Raw genomic sequence first — 11,758 nt, forward strand, 5'->3', positions numbered from 1 at the left:
CCCCCCCCTGTCAGTGCACCCCTTTGCCCGGTCAGTGCACCCCCCGTGCCTCTAGCACGGATACCGAAGGTCGTAACGAAAGCACGGAGGGGCGATCTTTAGGCCCTACCCAAGTAAGGAGAAGAGCGATAACTAGCCTGGAAAGAACAAGATAAGAACCACATGGGCTTGGCGAGATCAAGGCAATAACAAGCGAGATGTATTTATTTTTAGCTAATCGAGCCCTCTAGGCAATGGCCTACCGGGCGTAATAGACTTGTGTGTGTCTGTGTGTGTGTAGGACTAGATGGATGCAGCATCCCATATAGTGAATGTGACGTATAGTGAGAGTCATGGCATCCTTTTCAGTATGCATGAGTCAGAGAATAGCGCAGATCCTAACATCAGTCACGTCATTTGAGTGCACCCAGACTTAGGGTCGAGACACGTCGGTGGATGTGGGTGGAACTCAGCTGAAAAGAGTGTGACATATTTCGTCACCAACCAACAACCCCTCAGTGCAGTGAAAGCTATCAAGTCTCGAGAAAGGACAACGAAGCTGGGGATGCAGATCTTGCCACTCATACTTTTCCAAGTGAGTAGAACCTTTGCAAAGTCTAGCCTTGATGATTGCCATCATCTAACAACCATGGGATATAAGAGGACACACGCTGGTCAAAGTGCTCGTTTCTTTGTCAAACCAAATGTATGACCTGCGAGCCACCGACGTGGCAACGGTGAAGCCAATCAATATGCAGCCACGGGAAACTTTGGGGAAGTCTTGCATATGGGAGCGCTTTGACTACGGAATGACGAAACTGTTGTATATGTTGTGCAACACACCTAGTCACTTCGCCAATCGGACACCGGAAACTGCTCCCCGTAGCTATACGAGCCAGTCCCAGCAAACAGTGTGTCAACACGAAGCGCGTATAGCGGGTTCCCTCAAGGGCTGACGTTTTGCTTAAGATGGAAGAGCTCACCATGCATGTTTCCAGTCCTCAATAATTGCCTTACATAAGGATAGATCACTATTACAGTGATCTGATCTTACCATGGCATCTAGCGTTATTGCTGAGATCGATAGATGTAATATTGGAGATTCCAGCATTTGCACCACTGCATCAATTACCAACGTAAGGCATCTATCGTCCTACAACTGGATTGAAAGGCCCACTGCCACGATCGCTGTCCCGGGGAGCCCACCTCTCTGGTCAGCCCCTAAGGCCCCCAAACAGCTCCAAAAGGACTCGGGCTTATATTACATAAATCAGAACCAAGCTCGTTATCCAGAAAGCCCGCTTGAGCCGCTATTCCGCGCTTTATACCTCACAAATCCTTCTTTCGATATCCGCTCTGTTGATGTTGTAACCGATCGAAACAACATCCGCAAGCTACTCGCCTTCATCAATTCTGATTTGGCCCCTGGCGATCTTGAGCCATTTACCATAGGGGTAGAGGTCATCGGGACGACCGCATTGTTTCGCCGAGATGAGACGTCGGTTACTAGGTTTATTGCGCAAGATGAGTTTCGCGGCTTTGGTCATGAATTTGAAAAAGAATACACCATCGAGCAGGTCAATAATAGCACTGGCCACCACAGGATCATCGCATATCGATTTGGTGGCCTACACTTCGTTGTACGCTACGAAGCCGACGGATACGTGGCTACCGATAAGACCGATTCAGTAAAAACCGAAAGTCCACAAGAGGACCCTCTACTGGCCGTCATGAGAGGTTTATCTTTGTCGCCAGCCACAGGCGTCTCAAACGTCAATCCTGTCACATCGAAATTGGCCATCACGGAAGATGGTCGAGTGGTGCCTCCAGAGTCAATCCTTGAAATCAAAACCCGAGCAACTAGCAGACCCTTGCCCATACAGGAAGTTGCAGCACAGCTCTGGGTATCCCAAACTTCAAAGCTTGTGCGAGCATATCACTATCGAGGGAAGTTTCAAGTATCCCAAGTCGAGGACGTAGAAGTTCACATCAAGAGATGGGAAGAGCTTAACCAGAATGACCTGAAGCGGTTAGCGTCACTAATCAAAACAATCTCCAACTTGGCTAGGCAATCTGGCGGGAAAGCTACCGTTAGATATGAAGGCGGAAGCAAATTGTTACTTTACCGGGCCGATAAGGGAGACATGTTGCCTCACTTCTTGTATTCTAAATGGGAAGAAAGAGGCAATACGCAAGCGACGACGATAGTGAGCACACATGAAGAAGCAGAGGTGTCCGACACACTCGACCGAGGTCAAGGGAAGACCATAGAAACGACGGGAGCCAAGTACGGCGATGTACCTTACTCCGAAGTGATCAGCTACGGGATAGATAAGGGATTTCGACAGTTTTTTCGCCGCATGCCCATGCAGCTCTCCCAGTATCATCTTCTTTGCGACACCCTCGATTCTCTTGCTATCGATGTCACTGACGGCCGCACCATTCGTGACATCATGTACGACATGAGGAGAGGTAAGGACGAGTGGGATCCAGAGGAGAGAAGAGAAATCAGGGGATTCAAGAATATCGCACGAGATTCGGCCTTTCGACTTTTGTACGTGTTTCTGCAGTCAAACATTGTGGACACCAACATGGCGTACAACGCGGCATTATTTGTGGTTTCACACCGTCGGATATTTAGATCCAGAACTCGAAAGATGGTGAGGGAGGCTTTGGAAGAAAATTGTCCAGTGTCAGCAAAACAGCGAGCGGGTCTGAATAAGTGGCCTGTCGAAGAGTCCTCCACTACGGGATCAGAAGAAGACACGACGACAGAGTCTGAAGACATCTTTTTCGACTCTGACAGTTCTTTCTGAGCACGCCCAGGCCCTTGGCCTACTCATCAATACATATACGCATAGGTTCTTGGTCATCATCCGCAAGACTGGGCCCTGCTACTATATGTTATGCAGCTCGCATTTGACACATTTTTGGTAGTATATTACTATGCTTAGTTACTGTTATTTACACAACGAGTTTATTTCTCTGAGTAGGCTAATCTCAGGCTTGGCCAGTATCAGCAGCTTTAGTCTTCATATGTTCCTCTATTCCTTCTAATATAGTCTGCAGGCTTGTTTGGAAACTGGTGAACAGTTCGTTATCCGTATCAATGACCTTAATTGGGCCGGTTGTGAAAGCCAGAATGCGCTGTGTCGATCCAGGGTGGCCGACGACGTCGGCATTTATCCATAGATCTCTGATACGTAGGAATCGTGTGCCCAATACATAATGAAGATATGTAGGAGGTTGGAGCACAAAAGAAGATTTATAATGAGATTTGAGGACCTGCTACATAAGTGTGGACAGGACTCGGATGGCCTCCTAATGCTGGCTAAAAAATGACAATTAAAATGCGTCCAAAATCGATAAATAAGGCGTAAGGGTAGGCCAAAGCGTGAGGAATTTGCTGATATGCATTAATGCCATTTTAATGTTTGTTTACGTATTTTATCCTATTTTCTTTAGCATATTTCACAGTTAAACTCCATTTCAGGCTATCCGTTATGCAAGTAGGGATTAATAATAAGTTTAGGTTGTTAATTTTCAGTTGTGTTTGGAAAGATATAGGAGCTCCTAGCAGGGTTAGGGTTAAGCCTTATACTCCTATACCTCTATATATAAAAAGAAAAAAAAATTAAAAGATTTTCTAAGGCTATTAAACTAAAGCTATTTTTAATATACTCTTTCTAAATTAACTAATTATATAGTTATATATAATATATATAATAAGTAAGTATAACAGTTAGGTTTCTAAATAAGTAAACTAATCTATATTAGTTTATATTTATAGAGTTATAAGGTATATAACTAAGCAGTAGTAAAGTATTATATTTCTTAATAGTAAATAGAGTAAGTGTTACGATTAGGCTCTATAGGCAGCTGTAAGCACCACTATAATTGCTAGCATAGTGATTATAGCCCGATCTTTTGCCCTGTGGCCTAACGGTTAGGTGCAACCGTTACAGTAAGTAAGGTATATTTAGGTAAAAATATCTTATTAATAGCTAATAAGCTAAATATACTAATTAATACTAAATAAATATATTATAATAGGTATAGTTTCTAAGAGATAAACTAGTCTATATTAGGTTTATATTAGCAGATGTGTAGGGCGTTATTACTAAGCAGTTATAAGGTATTATATCTCTTAATAATAAATAGAGCAAGTTAGGCATATTTAGGTAAAAAAGTCTTATTAATAGTTAATAAGCTAAGTATACTAACTAATACTAATCTAAAGGTATATATACTTAAGTGCTTTTAGGTAATTAGTAAGGTTATTATAGGATTAATATTAAGCTAGAAGGATTAATACTAATTATATTAGATTAATACTAATTGTAATTTCTTAATACTAATTATATTAGGTAGTTATATTAAATAATTAATAGAAAAAGTAGGGTATATATAGTATAACTAAACTAGGCTACTAGATTATAATATAATCTTTCCCCTCTTTAGGTTTTATCCTTAAGGCTTAATTTATAATATTCTTTTTTATTAGTTAACCTTAATAAGTTAAACTTAAACCTATAATCTTACTTTAAGATATCTACTAACTATATAGTAAAAATAAAAAAGAAATCTACTAAGAACTATTATACCCTTTTAATTACTATTTCCTTATTTAGTATTAGAATTATATTATATTTAAACTGTATAAGTTATAGTTTAGCTAATTAGTATATTCTTAATCTTAAGAAGTCTAATTATTATAAGCCTTATATAAAAGCTAGCTATTTTTATAATAGTTATAGTTTATCTTTATCGGTAAGTAAGTGATTTTTCTTATAGTTCTTTTAGTGTTTTTATATTAATATAATATTAGTTTATTAGCTTACTGATAAGAAGTGTTATTTAGAGTAGGATAAGGAGGCTGCTAAGGAGGAATTAATCTATCTTTAAGCTAAGTCTTTTTATATTTATAATAAGATAAATACTTAGTTTTTAAAAATAACTTATTTACAGTATTAATACTATTAGGTAGAAGTAAAAGGAATAGATATAATTTAATATAGGTTAAGTTTAATAGATAAATTAGAAAAGGCAGAGAAGGATAAAGAGGCTGCTTTAGAATTAGCTATATTAACTAGTAAATTTTAAGATTAATCTGCTGCTATAGAGTAGTCTACTTTTAAATCCTTTAGCTTTAGTTTATTCCTTAATCTTTCTTTTTTTAATATTACTGATAAAAGTTCTTTAGGAGTTATTAGGCATTAATTAGGTATTTTAGTAATTCCTATATATTTTTATTTTCTAAGTAGTTTTTCTATTTTACTAAATATATTATTTATCTATTTTCTTTATATATTTCTCTAATTACTTTAGCTTTATAAGTTTCTAGTCTATTAATTTCTTCTGGCTTATTGCTAATTTTAACCTAAATTATATTAGCTACTAACTTAAGTAATATTATAACCTTAAATCCTTATATTATATATACCCTATAAATCATTATATAAAGCATTAGTAAATAACTAATACTTACTTACCTTATATTAATATCTAATATATAAAAATATAAGATATAGGAATACAGTATCCTAAGAATATAGTATTTTAAGAATAATTTATCTTAATACTTATTATTCCTTATATATTCCCTTTAAGTATATATACCTTTAGTTAGCACCTTTTAAGTATAATTAGCTTATTAGCTATTAATAAGACTTCTTTACCTAAATATACTTAACTTACTCTATTTACTATTAAGAGATATAATACTTTATAACTACTTAATAATAATGCCTTATATATCTATTAATATAAATCTAATATAAATTAGTTTATCTCTTAAAAATTATACCTATTATATATTAATAGCTCTTATTTAGACTATATTATATCTATATTAAGTAATACTTTATATAATAGCACTTAATACTCTTAACTGTCTTATTACTATTTAGAGTAACCTTTATCTAAAGGTAATACCTATTAGCATTTAGCTAACCCTTAAGGAAGAACTTAAAGATATAAGTATTAGCGATAATAATAAGGATAATATTATATTTATTATCTCTAACTCCTATAAAGATAAAGTTAAAAAGCTTAAATATAAGATTTAAATCCTTAATAAATATTATAATAAGATTCTTAATACTGCTAAATTTAACTTAAAAGTAATTAAAGGAAAAATTAAAGACTTAAAAGTAAATATAGCTAATTTAGTAGATATTACTTAAGGACTTAAAGAATAAGCTAAATAGAGCTAAAAGCTCTATAAAAAGTATATTAAATATATTATAGCACTTATTATTATAAGAAAAGACCCTAGAGAAATTCTTAGGCCTTAATAGCTTAACCTATATAATAAGAATATAAACTAACTCTAAGGATTCCTTACTACAGTCTATAATTATTAAATATATTACCCTATTTAATTTTATATTAATAAAATAAGAACTTAATATATTATAAGCTTTCTTAAAAGAAAAGCTTAAAGACTTATAGAACCTATTATCTATAACTTTATTAATAACCCTAAAGAATTATATAAAGATATAATATTATAAGTATATAATAAGTATAAAAACTTTAAATAAGAACTTATTAATATATTTAGACTAATTAATAAAAAATAAAAAGTAGAAATTAAAATTAAAGCTTTATATTAAATAGGTATTACTATTACCTATCTATTTAAATACTGCTATTAAGTAGTTAAACTTAATTAAAATAAAGTAATATATATAAACTAAATCTACTTTAGACTTAAAGAAGAGATTAAAGATATATTAATTAATATTAAATTAAAGCCTAAGAATTTAAATAAGCTTATTAGTATTATTATTAATATTAATATTTAATAATATAAAAGATAAAAAGAAAAATAAATAGTTAAAAGAGGAAATATATATTAACTTAACTAAAATTAAAACTAGCTAAATAACTATAGAAATAATACTAACTAAAGGAAAATATAATAAGTTAATATATCTTATAGAACTTATATTAGACCTATAAATATTATAGCTATTTAAGTAAATAGATTACTATTAATATACTAAAACTATAGTAAGAAAGGTTATTAAGAAAAAGAATACTATAACCCTATAAAAACTAACTAAAAGTATTAACTAATACCTAAAGGTAAGAATATATAAAGTATTAACTCTAAAGAAAATAAGCCTTAAATAGCTATATACTTAATTAAGAGAATTATTATAATTAGGTTAAGCTATAATATAGATATTTTAATAAACTTATAATTAGAATATAATAAGGAGCTTAAGAAATAAAAAGAGTATATCTACTATATAAAACTCCTATAATAGTAATAAATAGCTTAAAAAGAAGAAAAAGTATATAAAGTAGCAATTAAAAAAGCTTATAATAATAAGCCTAAAAATAAAGCTAAAGCTAATAAATAATAAAGGTAAAAAAGAAGAAATAATACTATAAAATAAAAAGAAAGTTAATAGAAGCTAATATTAAAATTAGTAATATATAGCTATAATAGTATTATTATTACAGTTACCTATAAGGGAAAAATAGCTATCTCTTAATAAGATACTTAACTTATACTTAAAGGAATTATATAGATAGATAATATCCTAATATAATTAAAATAATTTAAACTTTACTATAATAACCTTAATTGCGCTAGCGCTAAATAACTTATTAAGGAAGAAAATTTCTACTATTTAGCCTAGGAATTATATATAGAAGCTAAATTAAACCCTTAGTTTAATAATATAACCTTATAATATAATAATAAAGGATTATAATAATAAGATAATAAGAAATAAATATATTAAGAATTAATATAAGAAAAAGTAAAAATAGAATAAGATAATAATATCTATATCTATTCTATAACTTAAAGAGAAATAAAAAGTAGCTAAGCTATTATAAAATAACTAATTATAATAAGAGAACTTTAAAGATACCTTATAAGTCCAGATTATATATAGATCTTTTAAATATCCTATATTATATATTACTATAAACTCTATAAATAAGATAAAATTAGCTATAACTATTTTCCTACTATTATAAAGGAATATATATATTAGAAGGCTTATACCCCTATTAATATAGTAGGGTATTATATCTACTAAAAATATAAAAACTATTAGGTAATATACCTAAAGTCTAATTAAATTACTTAAAATAAGGCATTAGATTATATTAAGAAAGGAAAATAAGTTAATTAATAGAGGTAAAATATATATATAGTAAAAGAATTAAATAATAAATAATTAATTTAAAAATAGAGATAAAATATAGAAGTAAATAAAGACTAAAATTTTACTTTTAAGCCTTATAAACTGTAACTCTAAGAATAAGAAAATATATAAGATAACTAACTTACTATAGACTATTAAGAGGAATTAAAAAGGGAAAATAAATACTTAAATAATAACTTATATTATAATAAAGAATATAATTTATATTACCTTAGCTAGGGAAAAGATAATAGCTTATTATATTAATAGAGCTATAGTATAGTAATAAGAGCAGAAGGGATATAATAATATCCCTAAGAGCTCTATAAGTAATTAAGAATAATTAATAAAACTACTTAAAACTAAAAGTATAAATTAAAAGCATATAGCTTATAGCACTAATAGACTATATAGCTAATATTAATGCAATAGACCTTAAAATAGTTAACTGCTTAAAGCTATTATAGAAAATTAAGATTTACCTTTATTTAGTAAGAAATTTAAAGGGATAGCTATTCTTATATAATAAAGGACTTATTATTTATAAGATTAATTACCTTAAGATATTTATTAAAATTTAAAAATAAAATATTAATATTAATATTATTTTTATATTAAGTTATAACTTAATATTAAAATACTTATAGTTATATTACTATAACCTATAAGATATTAACTAGAGAATTAGCTAGATTAACTATATAGAAGATTACTTTAATAATAAATTAAATAATTTAAAAATAAATAAAGAAATAAGATTTTAAACTTTAATTAAATTTAATAGTAAAACTAAAAGTAAATTAAGCTTTTATTTACCTCTAAAAGGAATATAATATAAATAAAAATAAGGTAAAATAAAAAGAATTAAAAAGACCTTTATATTATTTAGGAATTAACTATAAATATTAAATAAATAACTAAAATAATAACTAAAAATAATAAATAGACTTAAAAATATACTATAAGAGTATTATATCTATAAGAAACTATTTAAGGAAGAACTTAATATTAAGGTATTATAGTATTCCTACTAAAACTATAAGATCTATCTTATATTAGATAATTTACCCTTTTAGAAAATCTATAACTTTAATAAGATAGAACTTATAATACTTAAAGAATATCTAAAAGAGGAACTATAAAAAGGTAATATATAAGAATTAATATTTACTATAGGATTTCCTATAATATTTATACTTAAGAAAAATAGAAAACTATAACTTATTATAGACTATAAAAGGCTAAATACTCTTATAATTAAGGATTAGATATTACTTCTACTTATTATAGAACTTAAAGACTACCTATAAGGGAAATAAGTTTTTATTGCCCTTAACCTTAAAAGAGCTTATAACTTAATTTATATTAAGAAAGGCAATAAATAGAAAATTGCCTTTAGAATAAAATTTAGATTATTTAAGTACCTAATTATACCCTTTAGATTTATAAATACTCTAATAACCTTCTAAAGAATAATTAATAATATTTTATATTAATATTTTAATATTTTTATAATTTACTATTTAAATAATATTTTAATCTTTTTAGATAATAATAAAGAATATAAAGAATATATCTATAAGGTTTTAAAAGCACTATAAGATACTAATTTACTAATAAAACTAAAGAAAAGTTACTTTTATATTATTAAAGTTAACTTCTTAGGATATATTATCTTATTAAGAGAAATCTAAATAGACTAAAAAAAGATATCTATAGTATAAAATTAGCTAATACTTACTACTATTAAAGAAGTATAAAGCTTCTTAAGTTTTATTAACTACTATAGATAATTTATTAGAGATTTTAATAAGATTATAAATCTATTTATAGAACTTATTAAGAAAGACTATAAATTTATTTAATTAAAAGATATATAAGATATATTTAAATAATTATATAATATAATCCTTAAAGAATTAATCTTAATTATATTTAACCTTACTAAAGAAATTAAATTAGAAATAGACTTATTAAATTTTACTCTAAAAGGATAAATTAATTAATAAGATAATAATAAAAAGCTATATCTAATAGCCTTTTACTTATATAAATTATATAGAGCTAAGCTTAACTACTCTATTTATAATAAAGAATTCTTAGCTATTATTAACTGCTTTAAAGAATTTAAATACTATTTTATAAGAAGCCTTTATTAAATTAAAATCTATATTAATTATTAAAATATTTTACATTTTATTACTATTTAAGAGCTAAACTAATAATAACTATATTATATTAAATACCTATATAAATTTAACTTTATAATTATATACTATAAAAGATTAAATAATAGATATATAGATACTATTAGTTAAAGACTAGACTATAAAACTAATATTAATATTAAATCTAAAGAATAAGTCCTAAAAAAGAATATAAAAGGATAATACTAATTTACCTAACTAGTATAAATAATTACTTAAACTATAAAAGAAATTATATTACTACTATAATATAGACTAATATAGGAATAAATGCCTTTAGGCGACTTTATAGACTAGGTAAGAGGAAAACCTAGGAAAAAAAATATATATAAATACTATAATAGTAAAATACTACTTATAGGATATAAAAATAATAATAGATTTTCTATAATATTTAAATATTACTATAAGGAAATAAATTATAACCTTAACTATTAAGAAATATAGAAATTAATAAAACCTATTTATAATAGATTAACCTTAGAGAAAATAATATAAAAAGCTATTAAAGGATACCTTAAATATAAAATAAATAAAAAGATTTTTAGAATTACTAAAGATAGTAACTTCTTTTATAAATTTTATTTATACCCTTTATATAGATATTAAAATATTATTAAAACGCTTAAATAACTATAAGAAAAGAGATACTAATATAAGAGAAAGGAAATAGAATAAGTAATTAAGTAATATAATATATATATATAAATAAAAATATAATACTATAAACTATATAGTATATTATAACCTTTACTAATAATATAATAACCTTAGGATTTAATTATAATAGATTTTATTAATAAATTACCCTTATTAGAAGAACCCTTAATTAAAATCTTTTATAATAGTATTATAGTTATTATAGATTATCTTATAAAATTCTCCTATTACCTACCCTATAGAGAGGCAATAGATACTAAAGAACTTATATATATCTTTTATAGATATATTATTAGTATATATAGCTTACCTTAAGAAATCCTATTAAATAAAGGACTAATATTTACTATTAAATTTTAATAAGCACTTATATCCTATTTAGGATTTAACTATTAACTTACTATAGCATTCTAGCTATAAGCAGATAGATAGATTAAAAGAATAAATTAAGTTTTAAAATAATACCTATAATACTATATTAACTATAAATAAAATAATTAGATTAAAAAGATACCTATTATATAACTAGCTTATAATACTGCCTATAATAAAAGTATAAGATTAATATTAGCTTATACTAATTTTAGATTTATATCTAATAGCTACTATATAGCCTAGGAAATACTAATAAATAACCTTATTATTAGAATTAAGGCAGAGGATATAAAAAATCTATATAAAGAAATAAAAATAAAATTAGAATTTATTAAAAAAAGAATAATAAAATACTATAATATAAAA

General features: G+C 27.1%; 4 protein-coding genes across 4 annotated transcripts, besides 33 other annotated features; 2 read left to right on the forward strand and 2 right to left on the reverse strand.

Moving 5' to 3' along the window:
* Positions 1-1,034: 1,034 nt before the first annotated feature.
* Positions 1,035-2,795, forward strand: FPSE_06340 (uncharacterized protein; the record flags this gene model as incomplete). The annotated part of the gene is made up of 1 exon (XM_009259458.1): positions 1,035-2,795. One exon carries the CDS (start codon positions 1,035-1,037, stop codon positions 2,793-2,795), a length of 1,761 nt encoding a protein of 586 aa, XP_009257733.1.
* Positions 2,796-3,482: 687 nt separating this feature from the next.
* FPSE_06341 (uncharacterized protein) lies at positions 3,483-4,845 on the forward strand (the record flags this gene model as incomplete). The annotated part of the gene is made up of 9 exons (XM_009259459.1): positions 3,483-3,488; positions 3,687-3,708; positions 3,821-3,828; positions 3,898-3,943; positions 4,033-4,037; positions 4,244-4,250; positions 4,371-4,380; positions 4,737-4,749; positions 4,816-4,845. The coding sequence occupies 9 exons, from the start codon at positions 3,483-3,485 to the stop codon at positions 4,843-4,845; spliced, it is 147 nt and encodes a 48-aa protein (XP_009257734.1).
* Positions 3,592-3,619: a repeat region.
* Positions 3,647-3,708: a repeat region.
* Positions 3,667-3,718: a repeat region.
* Positions 3,993-4,031: a repeat region.
* Positions 4,048-4,230: a mobile genetic element.
* Positions 4,785-4,814: a repeat region.
* Positions 4,846-4,892: 47 nt separating the features above from the next.
* Positions 4,893-4,944: a repeat region.
* Positions 4,945-5,146: 202 nt separating this feature from the next.
* Positions 5,147-5,390: a mobile genetic element.
* FPSE_06342 (uncharacterized protein) lies at positions 5,254-5,923 on the reverse strand (the record flags this gene model as incomplete). The annotated part of the gene is made up of 6 exons (XM_009259460.1): positions 5,254-5,256; positions 5,303-5,360; positions 5,472-5,484; positions 5,599-5,611; positions 5,677-5,684; positions 5,914-5,923. The coding sequence occupies 6 exons, from the start codon at positions 5,921-5,923 to the stop codon at positions 5,254-5,256; spliced, it is 105 nt and encodes a 34-aa protein (XP_009257735.1).
* Positions 5,473-5,509: a repeat region.
* Positions 5,582-5,770: a mobile genetic element.
* Positions 5,924-6,332: 409 nt separating the features above from the next.
* Positions 6,333-6,399: a repeat region.
* A 69-nt stretch (positions 6,400-6,468) lies between these two features.
* Positions 6,469-6,599: a repeat region.
* Positions 6,600-6,648: 49 nt separating this feature from the next.
* Positions 6,649-6,676: a repeat region.
* A 28-nt stretch (positions 6,677-6,704) lies between these two features.
* Positions 6,705-6,786: a repeat region.
* Positions 6,787-6,905: a repeat region.
* A 255-nt stretch (positions 6,906-7,160) lies between these two features.
* Positions 7,161-7,204: a repeat region.
* A 47-nt stretch (positions 7,205-7,251) lies between these two features.
* Positions 7,252-7,427: a repeat region.
* Positions 7,428-7,536: 109 nt separating this feature from the next.
* Positions 7,537-7,573: a repeat region.
* Positions 7,574-7,684: 111 nt separating this feature from the next.
* Positions 7,685-7,782: a repeat region.
* A 354-nt stretch (positions 7,783-8,136) lies between these two features.
* Positions 8,137-8,231: a repeat region.
* Positions 8,232-8,325: 94 nt separating this feature from the next.
* Positions 8,326-8,380: a repeat region.
* A 304-nt stretch (positions 8,381-8,684) lies between these two features.
* Positions 8,685-8,805: a repeat region.
* Positions 8,719-8,811: a repeat region.
* A 37-nt stretch (positions 8,812-8,848) lies between these two features.
* Positions 8,849-8,933: a repeat region.
* Positions 8,864-8,965: a repeat region.
* Positions 8,966-8,971: 6 nt separating this feature from the next.
* Positions 8,972-9,020: a repeat region.
* Positions 9,021-9,025: 5 nt separating this feature from the next.
* Positions 9,026-9,109: a repeat region.
* A 512-nt stretch (positions 9,110-9,621) lies between these two features.
* Positions 9,622-9,742: a repeat region.
* Positions 9,743-10,000: 258 nt separating this feature from the next.
* Positions 10,001-10,173: a repeat region.
* Positions 10,174-10,301: 128 nt separating this feature from the next.
* Positions 10,302-10,463: a repeat region.
* Positions 10,464-10,672: 209 nt separating this feature from the next.
* Positions 10,673-10,782: a repeat region.
* A 92-nt stretch (positions 10,783-10,874) lies between these two features.
* Positions 10,875-10,910: a repeat region.
* An 18-nt stretch (positions 10,911-10,928) lies between these two features.
* Positions 10,929-11,758: a mobile genetic element.
* Positions 10,983-11,499, reverse strand: FPSE_06343 (uncharacterized protein; the record flags this gene model as incomplete). The annotated part of the gene is made up of 6 exons (XM_061988444.1): positions 10,983-10,990; positions 11,166-11,193; positions 11,253-11,273; positions 11,328-11,338; positions 11,419-11,431; positions 11,492-11,499. Coding segments are annotated over 6 exons (89 nt in total), but the record flags the coding sequence as incomplete, so codon positions are not given.

The sequence above is a fragment of the Fusarium pseudograminearum genome (genome assembly GCF_000303195.2).
Source record: "Fusarium pseudograminearum CS3096 unplaced genomic scaffold Unplaced3, whole genome shotgun sequence".
NCBI lineage: Eukaryota > Fungi > Ascomycota > Sordariomycetes > Hypocreales > Nectriaceae > Fusarium > Fusarium pseudograminearum.